Below are 27,401 nucleotides of genomic sequence, written 5' to 3'. Positions count from 1 at the left end.
AGCCCGGCCCGAGGGCCTAGGGCTTCAGTGCAGGGCTCTACATGCAAATAAAAAGTTAATTAACAATATTGTCCGTTTTTTTTCTGACACTGTACTTGGGCCCGAAAACAAATAAGGGTAGGGTAAAAGCCTCCCCCAGTGCACTGACCCACCGTTCTAACACCTTAAACATCCCTGATAACCTAGAACAAGCTACCACCAGATGCTCTAGGGTCTCTGTTTGGTTACAGACAGGACATCCCTCCCGGTGCTTGGATCAAAGCGGGCTCTGTGTCTGTTCGTAGCTAAAGCTCCATGTATGATCCTCCGCTGGAGGTCTGCCATCCTTTTTCCCACTGGAGACTTATACAGACTCCTCCAGCTGCCCCCAGGGGCATCGTCCGCAGCAAACACCCGAGTCCACCTCGACTCCTTGACTCCTAACAAGGAGCGCCTATTGATAACCTTCACACAAGTTTGATAGATCTGTTTCTTCCCACAAGACTGGAAGGAGCCCAACACTGGAGTGTTCAGGTTCAGCAGTAATCCACTCTCCTCCTGCCATCCCTCACCAGCGGCTTTAACCTCCAGAGACGGAAAAACGTACTCACTGTCATCATCCCATTGGTCAGATAGAGTACAAGTCTCAACGAAGGCTCTCTGCGACACAGACAAGGACCTCCGTACCTCCTCCACCACTCTCTCCATCACTCTGGTGGACCTCACATCCAACCGCTCACCAAGGGTTCCAGCCGGGATCTTCAGTAAGTGACCAAACTTTACAATCCCAGCACTGGTGAACTTCACTTTCAACGCTGACGAAGTTAAGATGCCAGCTCGGGAGAAGAAGTCATTGTCAAACAAGGGTTCTTGTAGCAACCATGTCCCTGGTCCCGTGTCAGGTGCTCGGGAAACTGTCAGCAGCTTAAAGGTGTCCAGCACTGCCGCGTAGAACAGACTAGTCCTTGTCAGATCCAACACCTTCCGATTCAACAGGAACCGGTGTTTGTTCAGCCCAAGCCCACCAACCTTCTGCAGCAGGAGATGCGCCAGGGGCAGCCAGCAGAGTCCGTCACCATAAAGAAGCTTCTGAGCTGTCTGTAACCTGAAGGCTGCAGTTCTAGACACCACGTCTATTAGTCCTTGTCCTCCCTCTGAGACGGGTAGGCAAAGAGCCGAGGCTCTGATCCAGTGGTGACCGGACCAGAAGAATTTCACCAACAGCTTCTGAACACCTTCCAGCAGACCCGGTGGTGGAACCAGAACAATTAGTCTGTGCCACAGAAACGAGGCGACCAGGTTGTTTGCTATCAGAACCCTGCCCCCGTAGGACAGCTGAGGGAGAAGCCATTTCCATTTAGACAACCGCGCCTCCACCTTCTCCAGCACCTTCTCCCAGTTCTGTTTCTGAAACCTTTCAGAACCCAAGTACAGGTCTAGTGTTCTAATACCTCCCGTTCCCCACCTCAGCCCTTCTGGCAGATGCGGGACATTACTAAGGTCCCACCCCCCCACTACACATGCCTCACTCTTGTCCCAGTTAACCTTAGCTGAGGATGCATTCTCATACAAAAGTAAACTAGATCTGAGTTCTTGTACATCCTGCTGATCATGGATAAAAACATTCACATCATCTGCATACGCAGACACAACTAAGGGAGGACTAGAGACAGGTAAAGGTAGGTGTAGACCTTTCAGCCTGCTCCTTAGCCGACACAGCAGCGGTTCAATAGCTGAAACATACAGTTGTCCTGAGATGGGACAACCCTGTCTGATTCCTCTTAGAACTGGTATGGGTTGACTCAGTTCCCCCGCTACCTTCACCATAGAGCTCACATTCCTATACAGCGTCTTAATCCCTTCCAGAAAGGACCCCCCAAAACCAAAAGCCTGTAGCGTAGAGAACAGGAACTCATGATCAACCCTGTCAAACGCCTTTTCCTGATCAATAGAGATGATACCTGCATTTACATCATAAAGGTTACAAACATCAAACACGTCTCTCATTAAAAATAAACTGTCCATTACTGACTTTCCTGGTAAACAGAAGGACTGATCGTCTGGGATCAGACCTCCGATGAATCCCTGAAGTCTATTAGATAGGAACTTAGAAAAAATCTTATAGTCTGAACACAACAAGGAAACTGGTCTCCAGAGAGGAGAGAGAGATGGAGAGAGAGAGAGAGGCAGACAGAGAAAGAGAGAGGGAGAGACAGAAAGAGAGAGAGAGAGAGAGAGAGAGAGAGAGAGAGAGAAAGAGGGAGAGAGGGAGAGAGAGAGAGAGAAAGAGGGAGAGAGGGAGAGACAGAAAGAGAAAGAGAGAGAGAGAGAGAGAGGCAGAGAGAGAGAGAGGGAGAGAGAGAGAGAGGCAGACAGAGAAAGAGAGAGGGAGAGACAGAAAGAGAGAGAGAGAGAGAGAGAGAGAGAGAGAGAGAGAAAGAGGGAGAGAGGGAGAGAGAGAGAGAGAAAGAGGGAGAGAGGGAGAGACAGAAAGAGAAAGAGAGAGAGAGAGAGAGAGAGAGAGAGAGGCAGAGAGAGAGAGAGGGAGAGAGAGAGGCAGACAGAGAAAGAGAGAGAGAGAGAGAGAGAGGCAGAGAGAGAGAGAGAGAGAGAGAGGCAGACAGAGAAAGAGAGAGGGAGAGACAGAAAGAGAGAGAGAGAGAGAGAGAAAGAGAGAGGGGGGGATGAGTTGTAACGGACGGTTTTAGCACAGTATTACATCCGTAATGGGAGAGGAGAGGAGAGGAGAGGAGAGGAGAGGAGAGGAGAGGAGAGGAGAGGAGAGGAGAGGAGAGGAGAGGAGATAATTGGGAGGAGGCAGCATGGATCCTGAACATTTAGGATCTGCAGCATCTCAGGAAAACATATTTTCTCCTCCAATCTCTTTAACGTTCACATCCGTTCATTTAGAGAACGATAAGTTAGCTGAACAGTTAAAACAGCAGCTTTATTAGCTCAGTGTGCAGCAAAGGTCACATTTTAGGATGTAAACGTGTCCACATGAAGGTCAACACCCCCACCTACTGGTGCTTCTTGGTACTGTCACTGCTGACCAGGAACGTCCCACAAGAGCTGCAGATGTGGAGATGCCAGCTGTTGAGCCATCCCAGATCAGAGCTGCTTAAAGGCCCACCGCAGCCAGATGTTTGTTCCTCCAGCATCTGCTGTGTAGTCATCAGGTATTTACTTCACCTGTGAGTGGTCATAATGTTATGGCTCACCAGTTTAAACTAAAACTAATCATGAGTGGCAGGACTGATGGAGACCTCTGCTCTGAGGTTTGGAGGACTGAGTGGATTCATAAACCACTCTAAACACAATGAAACAGAAGTGTTCTCCCAAACTGTAGGGGGCAGCATGGAGCTCTACGGCATGCATCCAACACTACACCATAGTAGAAGTAAAAATGACTGTTTACAACATGGCATTTCAGCATTTTTAACAGTGTCCTCATCTTTTCCGACAGTGCGAGCTATTTCTCTCCAAGAATTATTAATATGTTAATCACGGTGATCTCTGAGAGCTGAATCATACAAATGTCTGTATTTACGAACTTCTGCCATACTAGTTCTTGCCGGTCCGCCATGTTTTTCCATGTCCGACCGTCTGCGTGGTTAGAAATTTTCCTAGGTGCACGTTGCGGAAATTTTGGGCCATGCGGAGACGCGGTGGAGGGGCGTGGTTGTTTAAATGACGCAATTTCACCATGCGGAGCCGTGCGGACCTCGCAGACGCGTCAAGCATAAACCAACCTTAAGCCTATAGCAGCATAACTACAGAGATAACTCTGGATAATCTATCCTATTTAGATGGAGGCATGTTGGAGGCAGGGCAAGGGAGAGCCGTCTTTACCGACTGTACACTCCACCTCCCTCTACTCCCCCACTTGCCCAGATTTAGGCTAACATCAGATTTTAACCATAGACCCATTCAAATAAAAATGTTTTGAGCCTATTCTTAAAAGTAGACAAGGTGTCTGCCTCACGGACTAAAGCTGGGAGCTGGTTCCACAGGAGAGGAGCCTGATAACTAAAAGATCTGCCTCCCATCCTAATTTTAGATATTCTGGGAACCACCAGTAAACCTGCAGTCTGAGAGCAAAGTGCTCGGTTAGGAACATATGGAACAATCAGATCACTGATGTATGATGGAGCTTGATTATTAAGAGCTTTATATGTGAGAAGAAGGATCTTAAAATCTATTCTGAATTTAACAGGTGGCCAATGTAGGGAAGCTAAGGCAGGAGAGATATGATCTCTCTTTTTAATTCTCATCAGAACTCTAGCTGCAGCATTTTGGACAAGCTGAAGACTTTTAACTACATTCTGTGGACTTCTTGAGAGTAATGAATTACAGTAATCCAGTCTTGATGTAATAAATGCATGAACTAGTTTTTCAGCATCAATCCTGGAAAGTATGCTTCTAATCTTAGCAATATTCCGAAGGTGGAAAAAGAAAATCCTACAAACCTGTTTAACTTGGGATTTGAATGACATGTCCTGGTCAAAGATAACACCAAGGTTCCTTACTTTGTTCTCGGAGATTAATGTAATGCCATTCAGGTCACGTGATTGACTAAGCAATTTCCTTTTCTGGATTTCAGGTCCAAAGATGAGAACTTCTGTCTTGTCTTGATTTAAAAGCAAAAAGTTTAGAGTCATCCAATTTTTTATGTCCTCAAGACAAGCCTGTAATCTACCCAACCGATTAGGCTCATCAGGGTTAATGGATAGATATAACTGAGTATCGTCAGCATAACAGTGAAAGTTTATCCCATGCTGTCTAATGATTTTACCAATTGGGAGCATATATATAGTAAAAAGAATTGGTCCAAGCACTGAACCCTGTGGTACTCCACAAGTAACCCTGGAGTATGAAGACAATTCGTCATGTACATTTACAAAATGAAATCTGTCAGACAGGTAGGATTTAAACCAGCCTAACGCTGTTCCTTTGATCCCTACAACATGTTCAAGTCTTTCTAAAAGAACATTGTGATCAACTGTGTCAAAGGCAGCACTGAGATCTAACAAGACTAGAACAGACACAAGATTCTTATCTGAGGCCATGAGAATATCATTTGTAACTCTCACTAATGCAGTTGCAGTGCTGTGATACTCTCTAAAACCAGACTCAAATTCCTCAAACAGAGCATTAGTGTTTAAATGCTCACATACTTGGATGGCCACTATTTTCTTGATACGATCCAAACCAATCCAGAGCAGACCCTTTGATCCCAACCCATCGTTCCAAGTGATCAAGCAGAATCGCGTGGTCAACTGTGTCAAAGGCTGTCGTCAGATCTAACAACAGGAGCACCACAGATGTACCCTTATCTAGTGATAGATGGATGTCATTTAAGACCCTCAGTAGAGCGGACTCTGTGCTATGGCCAGACCTGAACCCTGATTGGAAAACCTCAAACAGATCAGAGTCAGCTAAACATGAGACCAGCTGCTGAAAAACGACTTTCTCAAGCAGTTTAGATGTAAAGGGCAGGGTAGAGATAGGCCTGTAATTTTCTATCACAGAGACATCAGCACCAGGTTTCTTCAGGGTCGGCCGAACAACTGCTGCTTTCAAAGCAGCTGGGACCACACCTGTGCTGAGGCTCCCATTGATAATCTGACCAAGTGATGGGCCAAGACACGGAAAGGCAGCCTTCCAGAGACGAGGCGGTAGAACATCAAGTGGAGAGCCAGATGGCTTCTGCCCCGCAACAAGCTTACTCAGCTCAGAATAAGAAACGGTACTGAGGGAGCTCAGGGTGGGTGGTGATGGAGGAACTGGAACAGGGTCAATAGAGTTACCAGAAATGACTGCTCTAATGCCCGATACTTTATCAACAAAGAATTTGAGAAAATCTTCAGAGTTTCCAGCAGCTGTAGGAGACATGAAGCTAGGCTCCTGATACACCAGAACAGAGTTCAGTGTTTTGTAGAGAATCTTGGGATTCTTGGAGTTTGTCTCAATGATGTCTGCAAAATAGGCCGTTCTGGCAGCCCTCACAGCATCCTGATAAGCAACCAGAGATGCTCTGAACAACTCACCCGAGACCTGTAAGCCATCCTTTTTCCACTCTCTCTCAGAGGATCTACACGCCCGCCTACAAGCCCGTGTGACATCAGAGAGCCAAGGCTCCCTCCTAGGCCTAGATTTGCAAAGCTTGAGAGGGGCAACCACGTCCAGGACCTGATTACAAAGTACATCAAAGTGTTGTGAATAGTGTTCAGTGTTAGATGGATCTGGGTTAAAGGTCTCTAACCTTACAGAAATACAGTCCACGAACATTGCAACAGTTTCTGCATCCAGGGCTCTGAACCTAGTAGCTGGAGCTTCACACACAGGGACAGGACATGGCAACGTAACATCGCAGAGTATAGGAGAGTGGTCAGAGAACTCAGGAGGCAAAGTCACAAGGTTCATGACAGGGAGACCAAAAGAGAGAATCAGGTCCAGGGTGTGACCCCTGGCATGAGTTGGGGACGATACCCATGGAGTTAAATTGAATGAATCTAGCAAATTAAAAAAACCCTGACCAAGCACACTGTCAGAACAGCAGATATGGATGTTAAAATCACCAAAAAATAGGACAGTCATATTTTAGGATGCAGTCTGCCACAAGATCACAGAAATCATTAAGGAAGTTAGAGTCAGTCTTTGGAGGCCGATAAATCAGCACTACGGGCAGGCGGGGGGAGATGCACAGTTCAAATAGGCACAGTTCAAAAGAAGAAAATGACATGATGGGGGTAAGCTGTTTACAAGGAAAGCTGGATTTTAAAACAACAACCAGCCCACCACCTCTGCCCCGCGATCTAGGGATATTAAAACAGGAGCAGCCAGGTGGTACCAGCTCCAGCAGGGTGCTTGAGTCACCAAACGGGATCCATGACTCACAGATGCACAGAAAACTCAAGTCATGCTAAATAAAAAAAATCCCGAAGAATAAAAGCTTTGTTCAGTACATACCTGGCATTAACCAGACCAAACCGGGTCTGCGGCGGGGCCGCAGCACCGGGATCTCGCACGGGCACCGTCTCCTCCAGCTCTGTGCCCGTAACCGAGCGTAGATTCTCTCAGCAAACCCCACTCTGGCGAGATCCCCGAGCCGATTAGCCGTGGCATGGTGCCAGCTCACCCTCAGAGCCGGCCAGGTTCACTAGGCAGGGCGCAGAGTAATCCATAAGACATCTTGGAACCACCGGGTCAGAAGCTGGGCCGACTTGGACCAGCCGCTTCTTCAGGGATCCAGGAAGTCCAGCCCGACGTCTCACGTGCCGGCTACCTCGCTTTCCCCATCTTCTCCGATGCTTCCTTCTCGAGCTGGGGCGGACAGAGGGCCGACACATCACGGCTTGGGGGGAGAGAGCACATGGGCAGTCCAAACAGCAACGCCATCCGTGAGGTTCCCAGCGCGCAGCACCCACTACATCAACGGGAGGATGAAGCCTCAGCAGCGCAGCTCGATCATAAGTCACCAGAGAAGCCACGTCATTCAAAAAAGGCATCAGAGACAACAAAAATACATAAAAGCCAATAAAACACCAATAAAAGCCAATAAAACGCAAGGTTCCATTGCATAAGGAGGACGAGCAGCTCGCTGCGAGCGCCAACTCAGCTCCTTGAATTAAAATTAACATGAGCCAACTAATACTAAAATAAACCACAAAGTAAAAAGATCCACACTGTTGGAAAAAATATTATTACTTACAAGTCCAGTAGCAGCAAAGCCAAGGTCACCATAGTCTGTGATTTTGGAATCTCTTTTAGCTTCTTCAAACTAGCGTAGGCCACGTTGATGCTCACTCTGGTTTTAGATCTTTGCTTTGCCTCCAAAGACATTACTTTTACTCCCAGGATCCACAAAAGAAAAACCAAAAATCTTCTGTTTTCTTCTTCTTGTGCATGAAAAAGTTCAAAAGTTGGCAGCTCTGCCATTATCTCTCTCTTAGCTCTACGTTAGCTCTCTGTTTGTTCTGTGCTAGCTTTCTGTACGCGGTCTGTTAGCTCTGTGCTAGCTTTCTGTTAGGTGTCTGTTAGCTCTGTGCTAGCTTTCTGTTAGCTCAAAACTAAAGGATTTAAAGGTTTTATTTAGGTATTTGGTGGACTTTGTGGTGTGTATGAGACAACTCTATAGAGGACCTCTCCATCTCTGCACAGAGAACAGACACAACAGGTGAGAACATCCAAACAAAGACTTTGTGTTCATAATGATGTGTTTCACTGACAGGATCCCCACAGGCTGAATTATAATGGCTCCAGACAGCTTTACCGCTGGTGTGTTGGACATCTGGGGACAAAAAACACAAAACAGATGTGACAATAACCTGCTGTGGCGCCACCTGTCCACCAGGGGGCAGGATTCACCTTTAAGTAAATCAGTTAAAATCCTCTTTAACCTGCTGTCATTTTAATTTTGATTTAACAAAACAAGATTCATTTTAGAATTAAAATTTAAAATCTCAATTGAAAAAGCTGCAGAATTATTCCAGACTGAGGAAGTGATCTGGGAATAATGTTGCTGCTGCCAGCCGAGGAGCTTCAGGTGACTTTCCCAAAGGAGTTTTTTGTTCAATCAAGAATTTATAAAACTTAACCGAGTGAAGGTTAAAACTTCCCTCGTTGTTGCATCAGGAGAATAAAAGCACTCGATGATGTTTTTGCTTCTCCAACGTTTTACAAACCAGCCAGCTTCATTCCTCCTCAGCTTTGATGTTTTAAACTCTTCCGTCTAAATTTGGCTTTTAGTTTTTGACTAAAAGACCCGAGAGCCTCCTGCAACGGCTTTAATGTAAAACCATGAAGATGTCCCAGTGTCTCACCTGTCCCTGAGGAGAAGGAGGAGGAGGTGTGGGAGGAGGAACAATGGGAGGAGGAGGAACAATGGGAGGAGGAGGAAGGGGATAAGGTGTAGGAGGAGAAGAGGAGGGGGGAGGTATAGGGGGAGGAACAATAGGAGGAGGTGGAGAAGAATGTGGAGGAGGAAGAAAAATGGGAGGAGGATAAAGTGTGGGAGGAGAAACAATGGGAGGAGGAGGAGAAGGTGTGAGAGGAGAAACAGAAAAGTCCAGGTCTTCCTGGGTGATCCCCTCCAGGACGGAGAAGAACACATCTTGCTCCAAGTTCTCCATCCTCTCAGAGTCGTCTGGAAGGTGCATGGAGGAGGAGGAGGAGGAGGAGGAGGAGGAGGAGGAGGAGCTGAGTGATCGTCTGGAGGAAGCCGAAGCTCTGACATCATCATCAGAGAAATGAAACAGAAAGGTCAGATTAATGGTAACTAACTGATCTCTGATCAGCTCCTGCTCTCAGATCCGTGTTCATCACAGCTGCCGAGTCACCATTTCACCTCCGGACCCGTTTATGTGGTTCTGATTTCACCTCCCCGAGTCAAGAGTTGTGAATTCACTTTGATTTGAACTTGTTTTAGTTTCAGTGGGTTTCAGGTGAGCGAAGGGAAACATTATTGTTGTTTAGATCCTTCTGAGGTTCTTCTTATCATCCAGACTCGTGCAAAATCACCGTTTAGATGTTTTGGATCAGATCTGACCATCAGGAACTGGATCTACTTTATAAAAACACATGTGTAGAAATCACCCTTCACTTTTATTTCCCACATGAGCTACAGTTCGCCTTTGTTTTTCATCAGGAGCTCAATAAACATGTGATCTGTTTCAAATGTAAACACGTTTCTTCACTTAATTGTTTCTAAGTAATCGTTCATTCCATTTTTATTTAAATCTGTGACAAAATGGTGCAGAAATAAAAATCAGATGTGATGGATATCAGCACAGTTTTAAAAAAATGCATGTTTGGATTTCAGAACAAAACATTTACCTGAGTTTTTATATATGTGGAATTTTTAAGGTTTTATTCCTGCAGGTTTATTTTTACCCCTAAAAGAGCGCCCATTCAGCTGATCCTAAATTAAAGAGCAAGTCACCCCCTACCAGAGTATTACTCCACTCCCACTTCCTGTTTGAAAAATGCAACAAATGCTGCTTGCCTAGCAGACCGAGGGGGCGGCGCCGCTAACAAATACACACACACACAAGCTCACAACGACATTGTGACACCATGTTTATGTTTATGTTTATTCATTTAGGAGACCTCGTCTGAAACGAGTGTCCGGCTCATCCCTAGTTTTGTGCCAGCATGAAGTCGAAGTTATCAGCTGGTGGATATTCTTTACTAGGTGTTTTGTGTTTTGCCATCATTCTGCCATCTTTACTGTCAGATTTTTTTAAAGCAGGAGTTCAGATGTTTATGCCCACCTGTCATGGGCATGGGGGGGGGGGGGTTTGGTCACCTGCAGGAAGAAGCAAGCAGAAGAAAAGTTCAAACTGAAGTTTTGGAATGCTTTTATCATCAGTTTTCTGTAAAACAATGAACACAGAACCTCTCCTTGGACGATCAGTGAAAATGACATCACAAACTATTGTGTCCAATCTTCTTTCCCCTTTCAGAACTCAACACAGCGCCCCGGGAGATCGAGCCTTTGTCGCCGTCGCCCCAACCATCTGGAGCTCCCGCAACACATCAGGAGCTATAAGGCGCTGCGTACGTTTTATGAATCATCATTATTAACTCATCTCTGTTCCTCATCGGGGTCAGGAGCTGGCGTCCATCTCCAGTAGACATGAGGTGGAGTCATCAGACACACACGATGACCTTTAATAAAGCCAACATGCATGTTTTTGGTCTGCAGGAGGAAACCAGAGTGAGCCCACACACGCACATGTGCACAAGATTAGCCATTTTTATATTTTGCTTGTTTTTACGTTATTGTATTTTGCACAACTGTTGCTGTGAAGCTCGCACACAAGAATTTCACTCGCATGTACTGTACCAGTGCACCTGCACCTGTGATGTGACAATAAAAGCGATTTGATTTGATTTGACAAGGAGGACACGCTAACTCCATGCAGAAAGGCTGCAGCTTGTCTGGTCCTCAGCAGGGAGACATGGTATAAAAACCACAAGAACACTGAAGTGTTGTTTAAATATTTAATGCAGGATCACAGGTCAGGAGTTTACAGCTCTGGCACGGTCACACATCTACAGACAACAACAACACGGTGCATCGATCGACCGGACGGCAGGTTGGATGAACTGGTTTCTCACGCCTGTTGTCAGCTGGAACCAGACCTTCCAAAGGTTAGTGTGTGAGCGTCGTTAGCGAGCCTCCCCCACTTGTAACATCAGACCACATGAAGAATGTGATGTCACGTTAGCTAGAGCACGGAACGCTCCACTGGTACGCCACGCCGTGCCCGTGTCATCTAATGTGAGGTCACCCCTCCCTTTTCAATGGCTTTGGACCCACATACGTTATTTCATTACAGAGCCTGAGAGAAAAAGCCTAATAAATCCAGAATTGTGCACCACCTTCATGTGTGATCCCTCGTCTGGAGGTCGGCTAAAGGACGTCATCCTGCTCTTTCTGACTTTTACTTCATGCAACAGAAGTTTTAGCAGCAGATTTACTGCACAGAAAAAGGCTCTGCCCAGCGTTCAACACCAAAGAAGCATCAACAGCATAAAAGGAAGACGATCACCAACCAGGAAGCCTCGAACTGTCTCAACGAATGAGTTACTAGATTACAGCGGGAATAAGAGAGGTAGAGCCGCCCAGAGTCAGACTTCACCACGTGCTTCCACGCCTAAGTTCCACGCTGGAGTAGAATTTTATTTTTTTTGTTTTGGTTAAATTTGACCTGAATAATTTTATATTCAACACGGCAAACTTCTGGAAAATGCGTGTGAGGTTTATCTTTATTATAATGATCGGGAAAATGGTTCATCTGTTCACATGGAGGGGCGGAGCCTAAAACGTGTCCTGGCATCAGCCACAAGGGGGCGTTTGTTTGCGTAAAACCTTGACTAGTTTACTAGAAATGAGTTAGAATTTTAAGTCCCACACACACTTGAGACCCATCCCTGTTTAAACCCCCCAAATACAGCACGGTAGCTCTCATCAACAGGATTTCATGGCTTCACTTTTCAGCAAAGAAAACAGGTGTTAGGTGTGCTTGGTGTACAGCCCAAACCATGACACTACCACCACAGACTCCCACCCAGAAATGGGCTGAATGTAAAAGTGACACTTGACGTAATGAGCTAACAGCAGTCTGTAGACAGTTAAGGGGTGACACGGTGCTAAACAGAAAATCACGTCTCATTTGGCCTTGTGTGCTTTTCTTTTGCCCACCTCAGTAGCTACAGAACCCACAGTGGCCCCAACCATCCCACCGAACGGCCCCCCTACAAACAGGCCCACCAAGGCCCCCAGCAGGGCCTCCCTTCTCACCAGAGAGGGCAGCCACCTGATCCAAGCCGTCAGCTTTCCCCACAATCCCCCGAGAAGAGAGGGGGGGTGACAAGGTGGAGGCATGCTGGAAAGGGAGAAAATTCCTTCGGTATCTAGATTAAAATCCCCAACGCTCCTCTCCGCCTCCTCGCGCACTGCTTCCATTTCTTCCTCCGTCACTTCCGGGTCTGTGGGGGATTCGTGCTCCTCCCCCCTCCTCTGCCTCACCATCTCCACCTGCCTCGCCCTCACCCGATCCTCAGCCTCCTGGTACAGCTGGCAGCTGAGGTGCGGAGTCTCGCTCTCCTTCAGCGCCTGCTCCACCTTCTCCAGCAGCTCCTCCACAGCTCTCTTCTCCTCGGGTTCTCCACCACGACTCTCCAGCGTGTGGTAGCGGTCTCCACATCTAGCTACCAGCGCTAGGAGGTCTTTGCGCCAGGTGACGAGGTACTCCTCCAGCTGTTCATCCTCCCCGAGCTCCTCGGTGTGTGTGAAGAGGACAACGGTGTTTCTGCTGACCGCCGAGGGGCCGAAGAGCTTCGTCAGGGCTTCGAGTGCTTTGGTTTCATCCTCAGCTGGCTGGTTCACGGAGACACAGAGCAGGAAGGCGTGGGGTCCAGGGGTGGACAGAGCGACGAGGGATGACAGCTGTTTCCTCCTCTCCTCCGGGGAGCAGGCTGAGCTGAACCAGGCTGGACTGGAAATGACTAGGACCTACAGGGAGGCGGTGAAACCACTCGGTTAGACGGGAACAGGAAGGGTTTATTTAGAATTTAGCGTAAACATGATATATCAGAACATCACAGCCCAAGAAGCTATTAGGGGTTAAACTAGCGATGGTGCTGGTGTGCTTTCCCGTTCGCTGAGGAGAACTTACTTCTCCTGTTGTGGTGGGATCGGGTTCTGACCGATTCAGCGCATTTATTTGGTGAATTAGATCTAATTCACCTGCAGCCGTAAACGAGAAAGCATCAAATACACGAGCAAACAATCCAGCTGGGATGAGACTCCGCTGCTCTAAATCTGAGACCACGGTCTTGAGTCAGAAAAGGGTAGAACGCCTTCTCCGGGTCAGGGATGAGGTCCTGCCCCAAGTGGAGGGGTTTAAGTATCTCGGGGTCTCGTTCACGAGTGAGGGGAAGATGGAGCGTGAGATGGACAGGAGGATTAGTGCTGCGTCTGCAGCGATGCGGGCGTTGTACCGGTCTGTCGTGGTGAAGAGAGAGCTGGGCCAGAAGGCGAAGCTCTCGATTTACCGGTGGATCTACGTTCCTACCCTCACCTATGGTCACGAGCTTTGGGTAGTGACCGAAAGAACGAGATCGCGGATACAAGCGGCCGAAATGAGTTTTCTCCTCAGGGTGGCTGGGCTCTCCCTTAGAGATAGGGTGAGAAGCTCGGTCATCCGGGAGGGGCTCGGAGTAGATCTGCTGCTCCTCTACATCAAGCAGAGGCATCTGGTTGGGATTCCTCCTGGACGCCTCCCTGATGAGGTTTTTCACACATGTCCAACTGGGAGGAGACCTAAAGGTAGACCCAGGACACACTGGAGGGACTATGTCTCTCACCTGGCCAGGGAACACCTTGGTATTCCCCCGGATGAGCTGGCCCAGGTGGCTGGGGAGAGGGAAGTCTGGACTTCTCCGCTTAGGCTGCTGCCCTCGCGACCCGACCCCGAATAAGAAGGATGGATGGATCAGAACTTCCACTATAGCCACCTCTCTGGTTCCTGTCTCCTTACATAAACCCGGGTTATGGACAATGGCTTGTGAGGAAAGGTGACTCAGCAGTTTGTGTTTGCTTAGTATTTTTGTTTCATTCATTGGAATTGCTCTATCCAGGTCCTGTCATCATAAAACTGATCACGTGTAAACTCTTAAACGATGCTGAAGAACATTTTGGGAGAATCTTTGGAAAGGTTAGAAACGTTTTTTATGGGTTTGTTGCTGTGGTAGATTGTTGTGACGTCGCCACCTAGTGGCAATAATATGACATTACACGTTTTAAACATTTGTATGGAAAAGATGTTTCACATTTAGCTCGAAAGTCCTAGAAAACAGGTGAGTCACGTGTTCCTCCTACCTGCCTGCCAGCAGCCTCTCCTCTGTGTTTACTGCACTCGTGGGCATTTGTGCCCTGCTGAGTGTCTTCCAGGCCCAGGATGGAGCAGACAACGGCTCGGTTTGCTGCCCGTTTCGGGCCCAGAACCACCAGCCTCAGCTCTGGAAAACAAAACAACAGCGTTATTTTCTTCGCTTGTGTGGTTTTTAGACTCTCCAACGCTTCGTTTGAACTTTAAAAACACAAAGCCGCCTGCTACAACTTGGTGAAATGTCACCAGCCAGGCTGCTCAGAAGCGCGCTGACTTTTCTCAGAGAGCCGTCCTCCCTTCTGTCATCAAAACCCGCAGAAACAAAAACACCAACTGATAAAAACATGCAGCAGACAGCCGCTCCCGCACACCGCTTTTCTGAATCCCCGCAGGAGGCTCCTCTTACCGGACGGTTGGGCCCAGGCTGACATCTCTGCTCCTGTTTTGGGTTGGATCAGGAACGGTTGGGTTGGACACACACTTCCTAATTCCTGCAGCCTGACGAGTCACAGCGTGTGGCTGCAGAAGGAGACCGCAGTTTCAGGCCGACTGCAGTTTCAGGCTTGTATTGTTTTTGAGACAGCGCCCTCTAAAGGACAAACATGTAACTGCAACTGCAGATTCAAGACTAACTGCAGATTGAAGGCTGCAGACTTGGACACCGCAGATTCACGCCTGCTGCAGATTCAGGCTTCTACTATTTAACAGTTCTACATAAAAATGTGAATAGTTTATTCGTTGTTAAAGCTTCAGTGAAGTAGCTCCCAGAGTACAAATTTGACAACTCCCGAGTAACTTTTAATGATAAAAACTTTCATCATATTTATTTAATTGAAGTTGTTTGCAGAAACAAAAAAAAAAAAACCTTTTCTAACTTTCCTGGTTTTGGACATCCGTAGATCATCCACCTCGTAACACCTTGATGGACTAAAACACATATGAATCATGAATTCAATGCAGAATGCCGTGTACCTTTGTAATGATGAATTTAATACATTTTAAAGTAAAAATTTTTGGATGGTCCATTTTGTTTTTGGTTTTCTTTTATAAACTCCAGGATTAAATTTTGTTTAGAAATGTAGTTTGTAAACACATGCTGGTTTCATTAAACAACAAATTAAATACTGTTATCCACGTTTTATACTTACTCTCCGATCGTACTCCATCTTGGAATGCTAGCAAACAGTGGGCGGCGCTGTCTCAAAAACAGAACATGCCTGAATCTGCAGTCGGCCTGAATCATCAGTCTCCAGGTCTGCCGCGATACCCTTCTCGGGCAGCAGCCTCAGCAGAGAGGCCCAGATGTTCCCTTCAGTTTCCAGGGTCTTCGTCTGGGTCTTCTCCCGGTTTGACGTTCCTGAAAAACCTCACCAGGGAGGCCTCCTAACCAGATGCCCTAGTCACATTAACAGGCTCCTAACATCTAGGAGCAGCAGATCTACTCCGAGCCCCTCCCGGATGACCGAGCTTCTCACCCTATCTCTAAGGGAGAGCTCAGCCACCCTGAGGAGAAAACTCATTTCAGCCGCGTGTATCCGCGATCTCGTTCTTTCGGTCACTACCCAAAGCTCGTGACCATAGTTGAGGTTAGGAACGTAGTTCCACCGTTAAGTCGAGAGCTTTGTCTTCCGGCTCAGCTCTCTCTTCACCACGACAGACAGGTGCAACGCCCGCATCACTGCAGACGCAGCACCAATTCGCCTATCGATCTCACACTCCATCTTTCCCGCTCTCATGAACAAGACCAGGGGCGCCTCCAGAAAATTTTGATGGGGTGGCCAGACGGGGCCAAAGACATTTTTGGGGTGGCACATGTAATTGTATTGCATTGCTCCTTTATTCGTTTTTTTTTATTACAAAAAAAGGTATCCAAACATTTTACAAACAATTCATTAAAATACATTTCAGTTATTTTAAATTTTATGTTTTTTTTTTTGTTTCATTCACCTGTTGCTGTGTTCACAAAAAAAACTATGGAGATAAAAACTTTTTTAAATGGTGAGTAACAGAAATGTTTATTCTGATTATTTCTTTACTCATTAGTTGTATTTTTTTTATTTTGTTTTACCATCATGTCTTGAATAAATAAGATCAATTTATGGTTTGAGTGAAAATTATTTAATTCAGGGTTTCTGCAGGTTTAAGGGAGCCAAATTTAAGACGTTTTAAGAGCTTTTTTAGGGCCACTTTGACCAAATTTGAGCTATTTTTCTAAATAAATTTAAGCTACAACTTCCGGCTATTGCCTGGAACCGGTTCTAACCACGTCGCGAACGTGGGATTAACCACCCAGTTACCATTAAACTTGCACTTCCCCACGGTACAAGCTCCCACGAGCTTAACCAGCTAATGTGCTCATCTAAAAATAGCCCCCTTTCACAATCAACTGCATGTGTACGGTTCCGCTTACGCCAACATCGTACACAAAAAATGCTGAACGCTAACTAGAAATTCACGAAAATTTTATAGAAATAAAAGAATCTTGTTTATTGGGTCTTTGGTAATTTAAGACCTTTGGAAACTGTATTTAAGGATTATTTGTTATTTTTAAGAAATTTTAAGGCCTTAAATTTGGAAAAGCTAATTTAAGACTTTTTAAGGACCCGCGTTTACCCTGTATTAACACTGGCTTCTGCTGGGGGGGCAGCAATTTTCTAGCTTGGGGGCGCCCTTGAACAAGACCCCCATGATACTTTAGGTCCAGTTCCACCATCAGAACTTACAGGTAGTTTTTCCAGACCTCCATGGCATGGGCGTGTCCACATTTAGTGGGCCGGCCGAAAGAGCCCTTTTCTGGTCTCCTGGGAGCAACAGAGTACCTGCACTGGGGAATGTCCTTGTAATGTTCCGGTGGAGTTCCTGGGCGGGACTTGTGTTTAACTCATGCCGATTGGCTGCAACCCGGTGGACGTCAGTAGACATCGCCAAACTGGCATTTGTAAAAGCGGAAGAGGTGCTGGTGAAGCGAAGCGAATACCACTGTTTCTAAACTCCCAACGCCAACCAAACATGGCAGAAGTCCTCACATCACCGTCATCTTTGCTGCTTGTGGTCTCCAGCAGAGCACCGTGAAATAAACGCCTTGTTTTACATCGCAGAGCTGCGATCCTGTTCCTCAGAATGGGTTCAAGTTTAGGATTCTTTGACAGAACTAATTTTTTAAGGATCTTGTCTACGGATGCCTTTAGGCGCTGATCCGAGCAGCTGCTGCGATACGCCGATGTCTTCATAAAGTCCCGGTTTCAGCTGGGAGGACCACACCCTCTTACCTCACTTCCCAGAACTCCTGCAGTGGAAACACGGTTAGCACCCAATGATGCCCATTTCTGAGCAGCACACAAAAAAACTGAACTTTTTAGCGTTTAAAACCTTTTTGTGGCCGACGAGGACCCGTGCCGGGATTTTAACCCTCTGAAAAGATCAACGGTCTTTCACAGAAATAAGTGACACAGAGACGTAGATTAGATGGAGGCGGGCTTTTATGTTACACGCGTTCTTTTCCTTTCAAATTTCTTGTAAATCTAAATACTTTACACAATGTAAAAACCCTATAAAACACGCATGAGGAATAATACTTTACATTAACAGTTAAGACGTCTTTTTACACATATTGAAGCGTTTCCGTGTAAAAGCCAGAGTCACCGTCCTACCCTACATAGCCTCCTGAATCCTGAGGACCATCAGGAGCAGCTGCCGCCACTCCATCAGCCATTCCCGCCAGAAACTGAATGTTTTAATGTCAGGACATTTAGACCCAGCGTTCCCGCTGCTTCCTGGATTTCATTCCAGTTCTCCACATATGGTTCAGTAGGTGCTACCATGCCCTCTGTTCTCATGGTCACGGTCTCCCATGAGACTAGCCGTTAGCGCGTCAGTCCTGTAGGGCGTCTACAACAAGGTAGTAACTATTTACAGAGAAACACATTAAAATGGTAAAAAATCACCTTTCAATCCCACTTAGTGGCTAAATAAGACACTCATTCATTCATAAAACAAGCTGCTGTACAGAAACAGTCCAGACCAAACCGAGGCGTCAGAAGATGTCCGATGAAATGTTGGATTTAAAAAAATTCAGCAATCAGCTCAATAAGACACGTTTCTAAAAATACACGTTAAAAACACGTAGAAAGTAGAAATATTCTGACACTACGCAGCAGCTTCAGTTAGGGGTCTCTCTCCAGGAACGGAGACCTTTGGTCAGATGGACCGTCTTCTGCGTTCGGGTCGACTCACAGTCCGGGCATGATGTAGGCGATGTTGTCCAGCGTGTTTGACTGACACAAGCAAAACAAATCATCAGGGTCATTTAAAAGTCGACAGAGTCGCAGTAAAGCAGATCTAAACTCGTGTACTGTACCAGGACGTGTCGCGGACACCCGTTCAACTGCGGTATCTGCGCCGTGAGGCAGGTCAACGGGCCAAGTGCACACAAGATGGAGTCCAGGAGGACAGACAAACTCCCGGACACCGCCACCATCCCCTAACACGACGGAACAGCGGTCAGATCCAGACTCAGGGGAAAGCTAGACGGATGTGGAGCAAACAAACGCGGGAACTCACTTCTGTTTCCTGCAGGCGGTGGCCAATCAGAGACAAGGACTCTCCCAGCAGCTGCAGGTGAGCCGCCGCATCGATGGGATCAACATCTGGGACTCGAGCTGGAGACAGGGACATGGCACCCGGGGTTCTGGTTGGTGACACCACTCCTGCCGCCATTCCTACAACTTTCATAAGAAAATAGAAATTTATCAAGCAATGGGCGACCCTGGGGGGGGGGATGATGCATAAGCGGCACGTTACATCACACGCATCTTTTCCCCATCAGCGCTTTGTTACTTTCAAACGCAGAACAAGGAAGGGTTAGCATTCCTAGCTGGTCCCACGTGGTTTCGGAGATAACAAAGAGAAAAACAACAGTAGGTATGCAACCGGAAATCTGCACTGGACTTTTATTTTGAAAGTTTGAGGATGCTTTGAACTGCTTTTGCGTTGGACTTCCTGTTGGGTCTGATCTGAACAGCAGAGCTTGACGCGTTGTGGAAGCGTTGTGTGTTAAATTATACCCGAAGCGTAAGTTTAACTACCAGGGCAGTCCTCGCTGCCGGTAAAAGCACCCGTCCTCTGGACGGTTCTCGGACGTTCCGCAGAGTTTACGTGTCTGGTGGAAAGCCCCGGTTAGTTCACAGATACCTTTGCTTTTGGCGTCGTTGGAGGTTTTGTGCTTGACGGTAGTGGCCTCAGCTTTGTTCTGTTTGTGCTGCAGATGCTGAGCTTTCTGCCTCCAGACCTGAAAAACAAAAACACACAGGACATCACTCCGTATGCTACCACGTCCACGTAGGGATGGGTACCTTTGACATTTGAATCGATCCGGTACTAATTCCCGGTACCTAGGAATCGATACCGGTACTTAACGGTACCAATTTTTGATACTTTTGAGTGTTTAATATTTTAATTCTCTTTTATAATTAAATATATATTTTTCTCAATATATAACCATATTTGATAAATATCATGATAAATAACATACAACTGGTTGTATTTTAACATCGTCCTTGTAGTTTTATAAGCTGATAATTAAACTGAAGCAAACATCTTTACTGTGAACTAAATTTACTGTGTATCTTCATTCCTTTTGCCGTCCTTTTTCATTTGATTTTTCCTACTGGGAAGTTAGAATTTCCGAGGAGAAAGTGAACGCACCATTAGCTGATAACAACGGTGGCAATGGAAGCTAACAGATCAAGCTAACGTTATCTTAAACAGTTTATTTAGCTGCTGGAGCAGATTAAAACGATGATGCCTCACAGTTAGATCGTTGTCGCTGGTTTCATCTTCACCCAATCACCCGTCGCCTTGAGTAAAGTGAACCCAAACTTTAGAGCGCGTTCATGTTCTTCTAGTCGGAAATTCGGAGTTCCGAGGAGAAAGCGAACGCACCATTAGCGAAACGGAAGCTAACATATCAAGCTAACGTTATCTTAAATATTTTATTTACCTACCGGAGCAGATTAAGATGAGGATGTCTCACTTAGATCGTTGTCGCTGGTTTCATCATCACCCAGTTACCCATCACATTTATGGGCCATTCCCATCTGTACCGGGTCGGCCCGGGCCGGGTAGCGTAGGTTGTTTACATATCTGGGTGGCCTGGTATTTTTCCGGGCCATTCAAGGCTCATTCTCAGCCCTCTTCTCGAGGGGGTCTGCTTCAGGACGACCAGGACCAACACACCCACTGCTGACAGCAAATCCACACCTTCCATTAGAGCAAGCCTCTGATTGGTGGGTAGAATCAGCCCACATGGGCTCAAGACAAGGATGTGTGGAATCAACCGGGCCAGGCTGGGGCCGACTGGGACTACCCGGCCCGGGCCGACCCGGTACAGATGGGAATGGCCCATTAGTGAAGTGGACCCAAGCTTTAGCGTGCGTTCTTTCTACCGTGCTGCTCTGTTTACAACTCGCTCGCAGGGACCGACGACGTAACGCTCTTGCGCATGCACAGCTGTCTAGGCAAGTTCTCGTTATGAAGGACGGGTACCGAAACGAGGCCCCGTTTCAAATGACGTGAATCTGTGCTCAGTCGGTACTGTAGAATTTGGTCGGTACCTTTAAAAGTACCGAACTCGGTACCCATCGCTACGTCTACGCGGGCAGCAGTAGGAATGGCGGCGCATCAGGGCCGCCGTTCGCTTCAAACCAAAGTAACGGATTTATGTGAAACTTTCAGGAGCGATTCAGAAGAAAACGGAGCCGTTCTGACACCATAAAGACGAAGGTTTACCACACCAGGTTTATTTATAAAACTGAATGTGAGCTGACCAAAGCGCCTCCCAACATAAAAACTAGGGATGTAAGAAAATATCGATATGGCAATACATCGTGATTTTTTCCCTGCAATATTATATCAATATTCAAAAGCTGTGTATCGAATCTTTTGGAAGAATTTACATGAAAATATTTGTTTATTTTATTTTGGTGCAAATCAAACGCTGACCACTACCACCATTAAAATGTAAACCCCTCTATTATGGTTCGGATACCTCATGTTAAACATGTTACGTGTCACTTTGGACTGTCTATTGAAAAAAAAAATCGCCAATATCGTCTGGCTGAATGTATCGCGATATATCGTATCGTGATACGTATCATATCGCCAGAGTCTCACTAATACGCATCCCTAATAGAGACAGACACATAAAAATACCAACTAAACAGGAAGTAAACAAATCACATCTAAAAGCCAAACCGTAAAACTGTCTTCGAGGGTGACTTGAGGACACCGACGGATGGTGACTGGCGGATGGTGAGCGGCAGTGCATTCCAGAGAGCGAGAGCTACAAACACGAAGGCAACGCTCCCCCGTTGTCTTGTAGTGCATTGTCAGAGTGCAGAGCAGCAGGCGGTCTGCTGACCGCAGCGAGCGAGCGCACGCACACGTAGGGCGTGGGTATGTCTGACAAGTACGCAGGTGCCAGAATTTTACCCTACAAGAACACAACGTACTGCAGGATGCTAAAATCATAATCCTGCAAAAAGTAAATAAAAGTCTAAACGTTCAGGATTAAACTCGTTTAAGGTTTTGACTTTTCTAAAGTGGGCGACGGTGGCACAGGAGTTAAGTGCTCGCCCCGTAATCGGGAGGCTGCAGGTTCGAGCCCCGCTCAGTCTGTCGCATTCTTGGGCAAGACACTTAACCCACGTTGCCTGCTGGTGGTGGCCGGAGGGACCGGTGGCGCCTGTGCTCGGCAGCCTCGCCTCCGTCAGTGCGCCCCAGGGCAGCTGTGGCTACATTGTAGCTCATCTCCACAAGTGTGTGAATGGGTGTGTGAATGGGTGAATGACTGATTGTGTTGTAAAGCGCCTTGAGGGGTTCCAGGACTCTAGAGGGCGCTATATCAAATACAGGCCATTTACCATTTAAAGCAAAATTATGAATTTGCAACATCCCAAACCATTAGTGTGTGTGTGTGTGTGTGTGTGTGAATGAGTGACTTTTATCATATGTAAGACATCAAATCAGCTCCTCTGGGTAAACATGTGACGCTAACAAAAGCAGCTAGGATGAAACGCACCAGCTTGTCCTTCTCTGGCATGGCCTTCCACACTTCTGCCAGCCTCTTGCTCAGCTCCCCAAAATCTGTGAAATTGTTATTAAACAATAAAAAAAGGGCCGTTAAACTCGCTCAGTCATCGTTTAAAGCACTTAGCCTTCGTTATGGCAACGCGCTGCGCCACCGTGCGACCCAACACTCACCTAGCCCTGGTTGCTCGGCGTTTATGTTGACCCGGTACTCTTTACAGAACACCTGATACGCTGTTGTGGTCTTCTTCTTGGACTAGATGAAGAGACAACAGAAGAATAAAGAAAGAACAAAGCCAACACAGGTCTGAACTGCTGCTTACCTTCTCTTTGTCTTTCTCGTGCTTTTCTCTGTCTTTGTCGTCTTTCTTCTTCTTCTTCTCTGTTGCTCCATCGTTGCCTTGGTGAGGAGGGATGGGTTTGCTCATGGCGTACATCGGACCTACGGCACTGTGGGTGACGGTGGGATGGGAGTGGCCGTGGCTTCTGGACGAGTCTGGTGAACACAAACACACCACACGGATGCAGGGAAGGCACCACAAAGAGCCGCTTCCCGCTTAGCCAGCGATGTTGAGCTGAAAGTGGTTATCAAAGCAGAAATCTGGACTTTCTTCTCAGGTGGCACCACCTAGAGGCGGATAAATGTATTGCACCTTAAGCCGGACTGTGGCTTTAATGTGTTAAGGACAGGCCGGCTGGATCACCATGGTAACAGAGACAAGAGTTTTGGGTTAAGTATGCTCTATTCTCTTCCTTACGACACCTCAGGTGTACAAACTACATGGATGCATGTCTCTGCGGTTCCACCAGACGCTCTAATCGATGTCCAATATTGGAACAGCAGCAAGCACCGAAAACTGATCAAAGGTCTGTTGGAGGCAGTCTACGGTCAGAAACGTGTGTTTTAATCCATTTAAACGATGCAGAATGTAAAGAAAATATATTCAAACCCATTTCCTGCTTTGCACCACAAAGCTGCAGTTGGACTACAGCAGAAAATAAACGTTCTCCACATCAGCATCTACCTTTCTCAGTGTCCTAGAGGTAGAGTGTCCGCCCTGAGACTGGGAGATCAGGGTTCGATTCCTGGTCGGGTCATACCAAAGACTTTGAAAAAAATGGGACCCAATGCCTCCCTGCTTGACACTCAGCATTAAGGGTTGGATTGGGGGGTTAAACGACCAAATAGTTCCCGAGCGCGGCCGTGTCTGCAGCTCACCGCTCCCCCAGGGGATGGGTCAAATGCGGAGAACAAATTTCACACACACACCTGTGTGTGTGACAACTAATGGGACTTTAACATTAAAAACCATAAATGGAGCGGCGCAGTGGGAACGCCGTCTCCGTTTGAATGAAAACCTGAACTCACCTCCATATCCTTTGCTGTGTTTCTTGTCCTTCCCACTTTTATCCTTATCTCGGTCTTTCTCTTTGTCCTTTTTCTTCTTGCTTTTCTTACTCTTCTTCTTCTTCTTCGACAGGTGCGTGTACGAGTCGTCTATAACCAGCTCCCCCGCCTCCAGCTCCGCCCCAGACGAGGAGCTCTCGTCCCCGATGCCGCCTCCATAGTGACCTAAACAGGATCAGGGATTGGTTCGAATCACAAGCTTCTCACACTGGTGCCTACGTGATAAAGGGGAGGTTTGAGTTACCTTCCACCTCCACCTCCTTCCCCACTACAGGCAGCGGGTCTCTGCTGTGCTGCAGCTTCTTCTTCGGCGGCTTTGCCGGCTGCATCTTCTCTCTGTCCTTCTCCTTCTTCACTCCACTTTTAGATGAGTGCGGCGTTATCGGGAAGCTCGCCGGCTCCTCCTTCTCCGGCGACATGATGACCTTCATCTTCAGCCCGTCAGCCTCGCGTAGAGTCAGGGGCTCCTCTTTGGGAGCCCCGCCGTGAAACAGGGACGACTTTGACGAGGAGGAGGAGGAGGAGTGCTTTTTGAAGGAAGATGATGACGAAGATGATGAAGACACAGGGCGGGAGTGCGAGAAGGAATGGCTCCCTTTGCTTCCGCCTCCACCGCTGCCGCCGCCCTCTCGTTTACGGTCTTTGGAGGAGTGCGAGGAGAAGGATGGATAGGAGGGTTTTTTGTGCAGGTGGGGGTTGGGGTCCGACCCCGTGGCCAGGGGAGAGGTGATGGCCTGCAGGAGGCCCATGGCCGTGTCTGTTGGGTGTGACGATGAGGGGGAGGAAAGGGGGGGTGAGCGGTCGACAGACTTGTGCTTTTTCTTGTGGGGAGGCAGACCGGACCCATCGTGGTCTGAGAAAAGCAAACTCTGAATTAACCAGGAAGTACTAAAGGTGAAGGAAGTCGACAAACAGCATCTTCTCACCCATGTAGTAGTAGTCATCACCATGCTTCTTCTTCTTTTTGTGCAACTCACCCCCCACCATGAAGAACTCTGCATCCTAGCGGGGGTTGAACACAACAGCGTTTCCTTCATGCCGCTGCGACGAGCATCGGGTCTCAGAGGCCGAGGACGGAAAACTCACCTTGGGCCGTTTCTTAGAGGACTTTCGTACCTCGGCAGCAATCTCCTCCTCCTCTCGCAGAAGATCTTTGTACGACCTCCTCTTCTCTCTCTGACTGCGACCAGCCACGAGGCCTCCGTCCACCCCCATATCTAACATCAAACATTCGCGTTAGCATGAGGACGCTGTGAGCGCAGACGACGCTACGCTCAACCCAAGAGGGAAATGGTGGAGTCACAAACACATCTTACGTTTATTTTACACTAACTGTGAAACAGCAGGGAGAAGAACCAGAGCGTCGTGGAGCTCATCCACAAGCAAACAGTATAGCGTAAGCAGATAAGACGACATTTGTTTGGGTGGTGTGTAACACTATAAAGCTCTGGTGTTGGGCTTGGATGCGGTTACTATGGTAACAGACTAGAGACGGCTGGAGGAGGGAGTGGCAGCACACAGCGGGATTTGGAGTCCTATTTCCTGACATTTGGACATCTCTCCTCTGATTGGCTAACAGCAACACGACTCCATCACTGACTCTGGTTGCTCTGCAACGTTGATGTTTTATCTCCACAAATAACACAAGCCTGGAGGAGTTCTGCTGTGTGGTGGAGTTGCTAATGCTAACAGTTAGCTTCTACTAGCAGAGACGTTCTCTGCTGTTTCCTGGACGCTAAACGACCAACAGCCTTCCCCGTCGTGAGTCAGATGGGTGAGTCCATGAATGTTAAGTGACAGTGTGATGTAGATCTGTCAGGCTTTTCTAACCCTAGAGTTTCACCGTCTGTTTTCTATCAGAAGGTAATGCAGGAGATAGGTGTAGGAGACTATTTTTATGTTCAGCCTGCATGAAACACTCAGAGTGACCCGTTAAGAGTCATAAATAATCATTAAAACATGGTTTTCAGTGAAGAACACCTTTAATATTTAGGGAGACAGGATTAAAATAGAATTTGTTTATATAAAATTTTGAAGAAAAAAAAACTTTCTATTCATTTAAAACTACAATATTTTCTATTTTTTTAATGTCTATGAAGAAGAAAGATTTACACCTCCCAAGACAAAAATAACAAAGCGCTTCACAAGAAACAATAAAAATAAAGAAAATGGATTTAATGATAAAAATGGGAGAAACAGAAAAAATGAGATTAAAAATATGAAAAATAAAAACAGGAAATCACTGGATCCCTAGGAAAGACAGAACTGACAGAAACACCAGAGGGAAACGTTGTAATCAGAGGGAACCCGAGCCCAACAAAGAGATTCGTAAAGCTTAGATTATCCAGTTCATAACCTAATCTGTTCAATTCAAAACTTGTACAACCTTTTAGAGGTTAACACAATATTTGTCTCAGGTAAAAACGCATTTTAATCACCTTTCAGCTCCTCATATGCCATTTCTTCTGAGTCAACACGGGTTCTTGTCTCAGGACGATGGTGTGGTTATTAAAAGGTGGAGCTGTCCTATTAAAGAGGCAAAAACATCAGTAAATAAAATGAATGCGGGTTACTGAATAAATGTGTTCAACTCTGACTGTAAACCCTTGTGACCAGAACTGATAGTTCTTCACACAGCTGGATGCTGTCTTATTTGTCTTCTGCTGAACATTCTCAGTACTGGACGAACCCAAAGGGGACAAACATTCAGGAAACTATCAGGCTTTTGAATTTAACAGTCCGTCAGCTGCAAGCCAGGGCAAACTACGGACAAAACATTCCCGCCTTCGCTCGTAAACACACACAAACACACCCCCTTTCTTTTTCACCTTGACCAGCAAGCGCCAACATTTCTGACGTGAAGACGTCACTCCGGGTTTCCAATCAGTTGAGCGGTGTAAGTGCGTTAGGAAACACCGAGGCTCTGCCTGCGCGGCTAGGCCAAAGTCGCTCTAAGTGCACTAAACACTGCGGAAAATGTGCATTTCACCACCTTTTATTTTTTATCTCCTCTCCGATTACAACATGTGTTATTTACAGGCAACAGAATGTCAAGAATAATGCTTTTTACTAAATATTACTACCTCAATGGGCTCTCTGGTTTACGCGGGTCCGGCCGCCATCTTTATTATCGGCAACAACAAAAACGTCTGAGGGGGAAAAGGGCGGGGCTTGGGCGACGTAGCCAATCAGCGCGGAGGAAATGAATCTGAACTTTACATTCATAAAAGCTGGATTATACATTAGTATATTTCTAAAATGTGTGTAGTCTGATGTCTTATAATGCTCAGATCCCCACTGTATAGATTTTTTATCCTTATTCAGTTTTTATTATATTTGTATTACCTAAGAACTGCAATTTTGCAGTAACTTGCTGATGGTGCACCCGCTCACACACACACACACACACACACACACACACACACACACACACACACACACACACACACACACACACACACACACACACACACACGTCTGTCTTTATATCAAAGTAAGGACCATCCATTGACTTTCATTCATTTTTG

The 27,401-nt window shown here is 46.8% G+C and overlaps 2 protein-coding genes across 3 annotated transcripts; both read right to left on the bottom strand.

Annotated features, from left to right (window-relative positions):
- Nucleotides 1-11,935: 11,935 nt before the first annotated feature.
- On the bottom strand, nt 11,936-14,938 carry si:dkeyp-69e1.8 (GTPase IMAP family member 7). Its single transcript, XM_015945230.3, has 3 exons — nt 14,788-14,938; nt 14,372-14,511; nt 11,936-13,003 (listed from the first exon to the last, which is right to left on the bottom strand). Exons 1-3 carry the CDS (start codon nt 14,810-14,812, stop codon nt 12,158-12,160), a joined length of 1,011 nt encoding a protein of 336 aa, XP_015800716.3. The 5' UTR covers nt 14,813-14,938; the 3' UTR covers nt 11,936-12,157.
- A 3,367-nt stretch (nt 14,939-18,305) lies between these two features.
- On the bottom strand, nt 18,306-27,028 carry hmgxb4a (HMG box domain containing 4a). Of its 2 annotated transcripts, none has more exons than XM_015945231.3 (13): nt 26,958-27,028; nt 26,313-26,400; nt 24,961-25,091; nt 24,801-24,876; nt 24,119-24,727; nt 23,836-24,039; nt 22,790-22,962; nt 22,641-22,722; nt 22,459-22,523; nt 19,572-19,668; nt 18,942-19,105; nt 18,739-18,861; nt 18,306-18,655 (listed from the first exon to the last, which is right to left on the bottom strand). In XM_015945231.3, exons 2-13 carry the CDS (start codon nt 26,332-26,334, stop codon nt 18,611-18,613), a joined length of 1,791 nt encoding a protein of 596 aa, XP_015800717.3. In that variant the 5' UTR covers nt 26,335-26,400; nt 26,958-27,028; the 3' UTR covers nt 18,306-18,610. The 2 variants fall into 2 exon arrangements, with proteins under 2 accessions (XP_015800717.3, XP_054606728.2); XM_054750753.2 differs by lacking the exon at nt 26,958-27,028 and adding an exon at nt 26,703-26,824.
- Between the last annotated feature and the right edge of the window lie 373 nt (nt 27,029-27,401).

Source organism: Nothobranchius furzeri, chromosome 12 (genome assembly GCF_043380555.1).
Source record: "Nothobranchius furzeri strain GRZ-AD chromosome 12, NfurGRZ-RIMD1, whole genome shotgun sequence".
NCBI classification, from domain to species: Eukaryota; Metazoa; Chordata; class Actinopteri; order Cyprinodontiformes; family Nothobranchiidae; genus Nothobranchius; species Nothobranchius furzeri.
The sequence above is the reverse complement of the archived record's forward strand: the minus strand, read 5'-3'. Positions and strand labels throughout refer to the sequence as shown.

Excerpts from the sequence above, each read along its gene's own strand:
- si:dkeyp-69e1.8 (XM_015945230.3), bottom strand. The coding sequence starts at position 14,812 with ATGTCAGCCTGGGCCCAACCGTCCG. Across the intron at positions 14,512-14,787 it reads AGCCTGGGCCCAACCGTCCG|AGCTGAGGCTGGTGGTTCTG; the intron begins GTAAGAGGAGCC and ends TTTGTTTTCCAG. Across the intron at positions 13,004-14,371 it reads GAGAGGCTGCTGGCAGGCAG|GTCCTAGTCATTTCCAGTCC; the intron begins GTAGGAGGAACA and ends GCCTCCCTGTAG.
- hmgxb4a (XM_015945231.3), bottom strand. The coding sequence starts at position 26,334 with ATGGCATATGAGGAGCTGAAAG. Across the intron at positions 22,723-22,789 it reads ACGAGAAAGACAAAGAGAAG|TCCAAGAAGAAGACCACAAC; the intron begins GTAAGCAGCAGT and ends CTCTTCATCTAG. Across the intron at positions 19,669-22,458 it reads TGCCAGAGAAGGACAAGCTG|GTCTGGAGGCAGAAAGCTCA; the intron begins GTGCGTTTCATC and ends TTTGTTTTTCAG.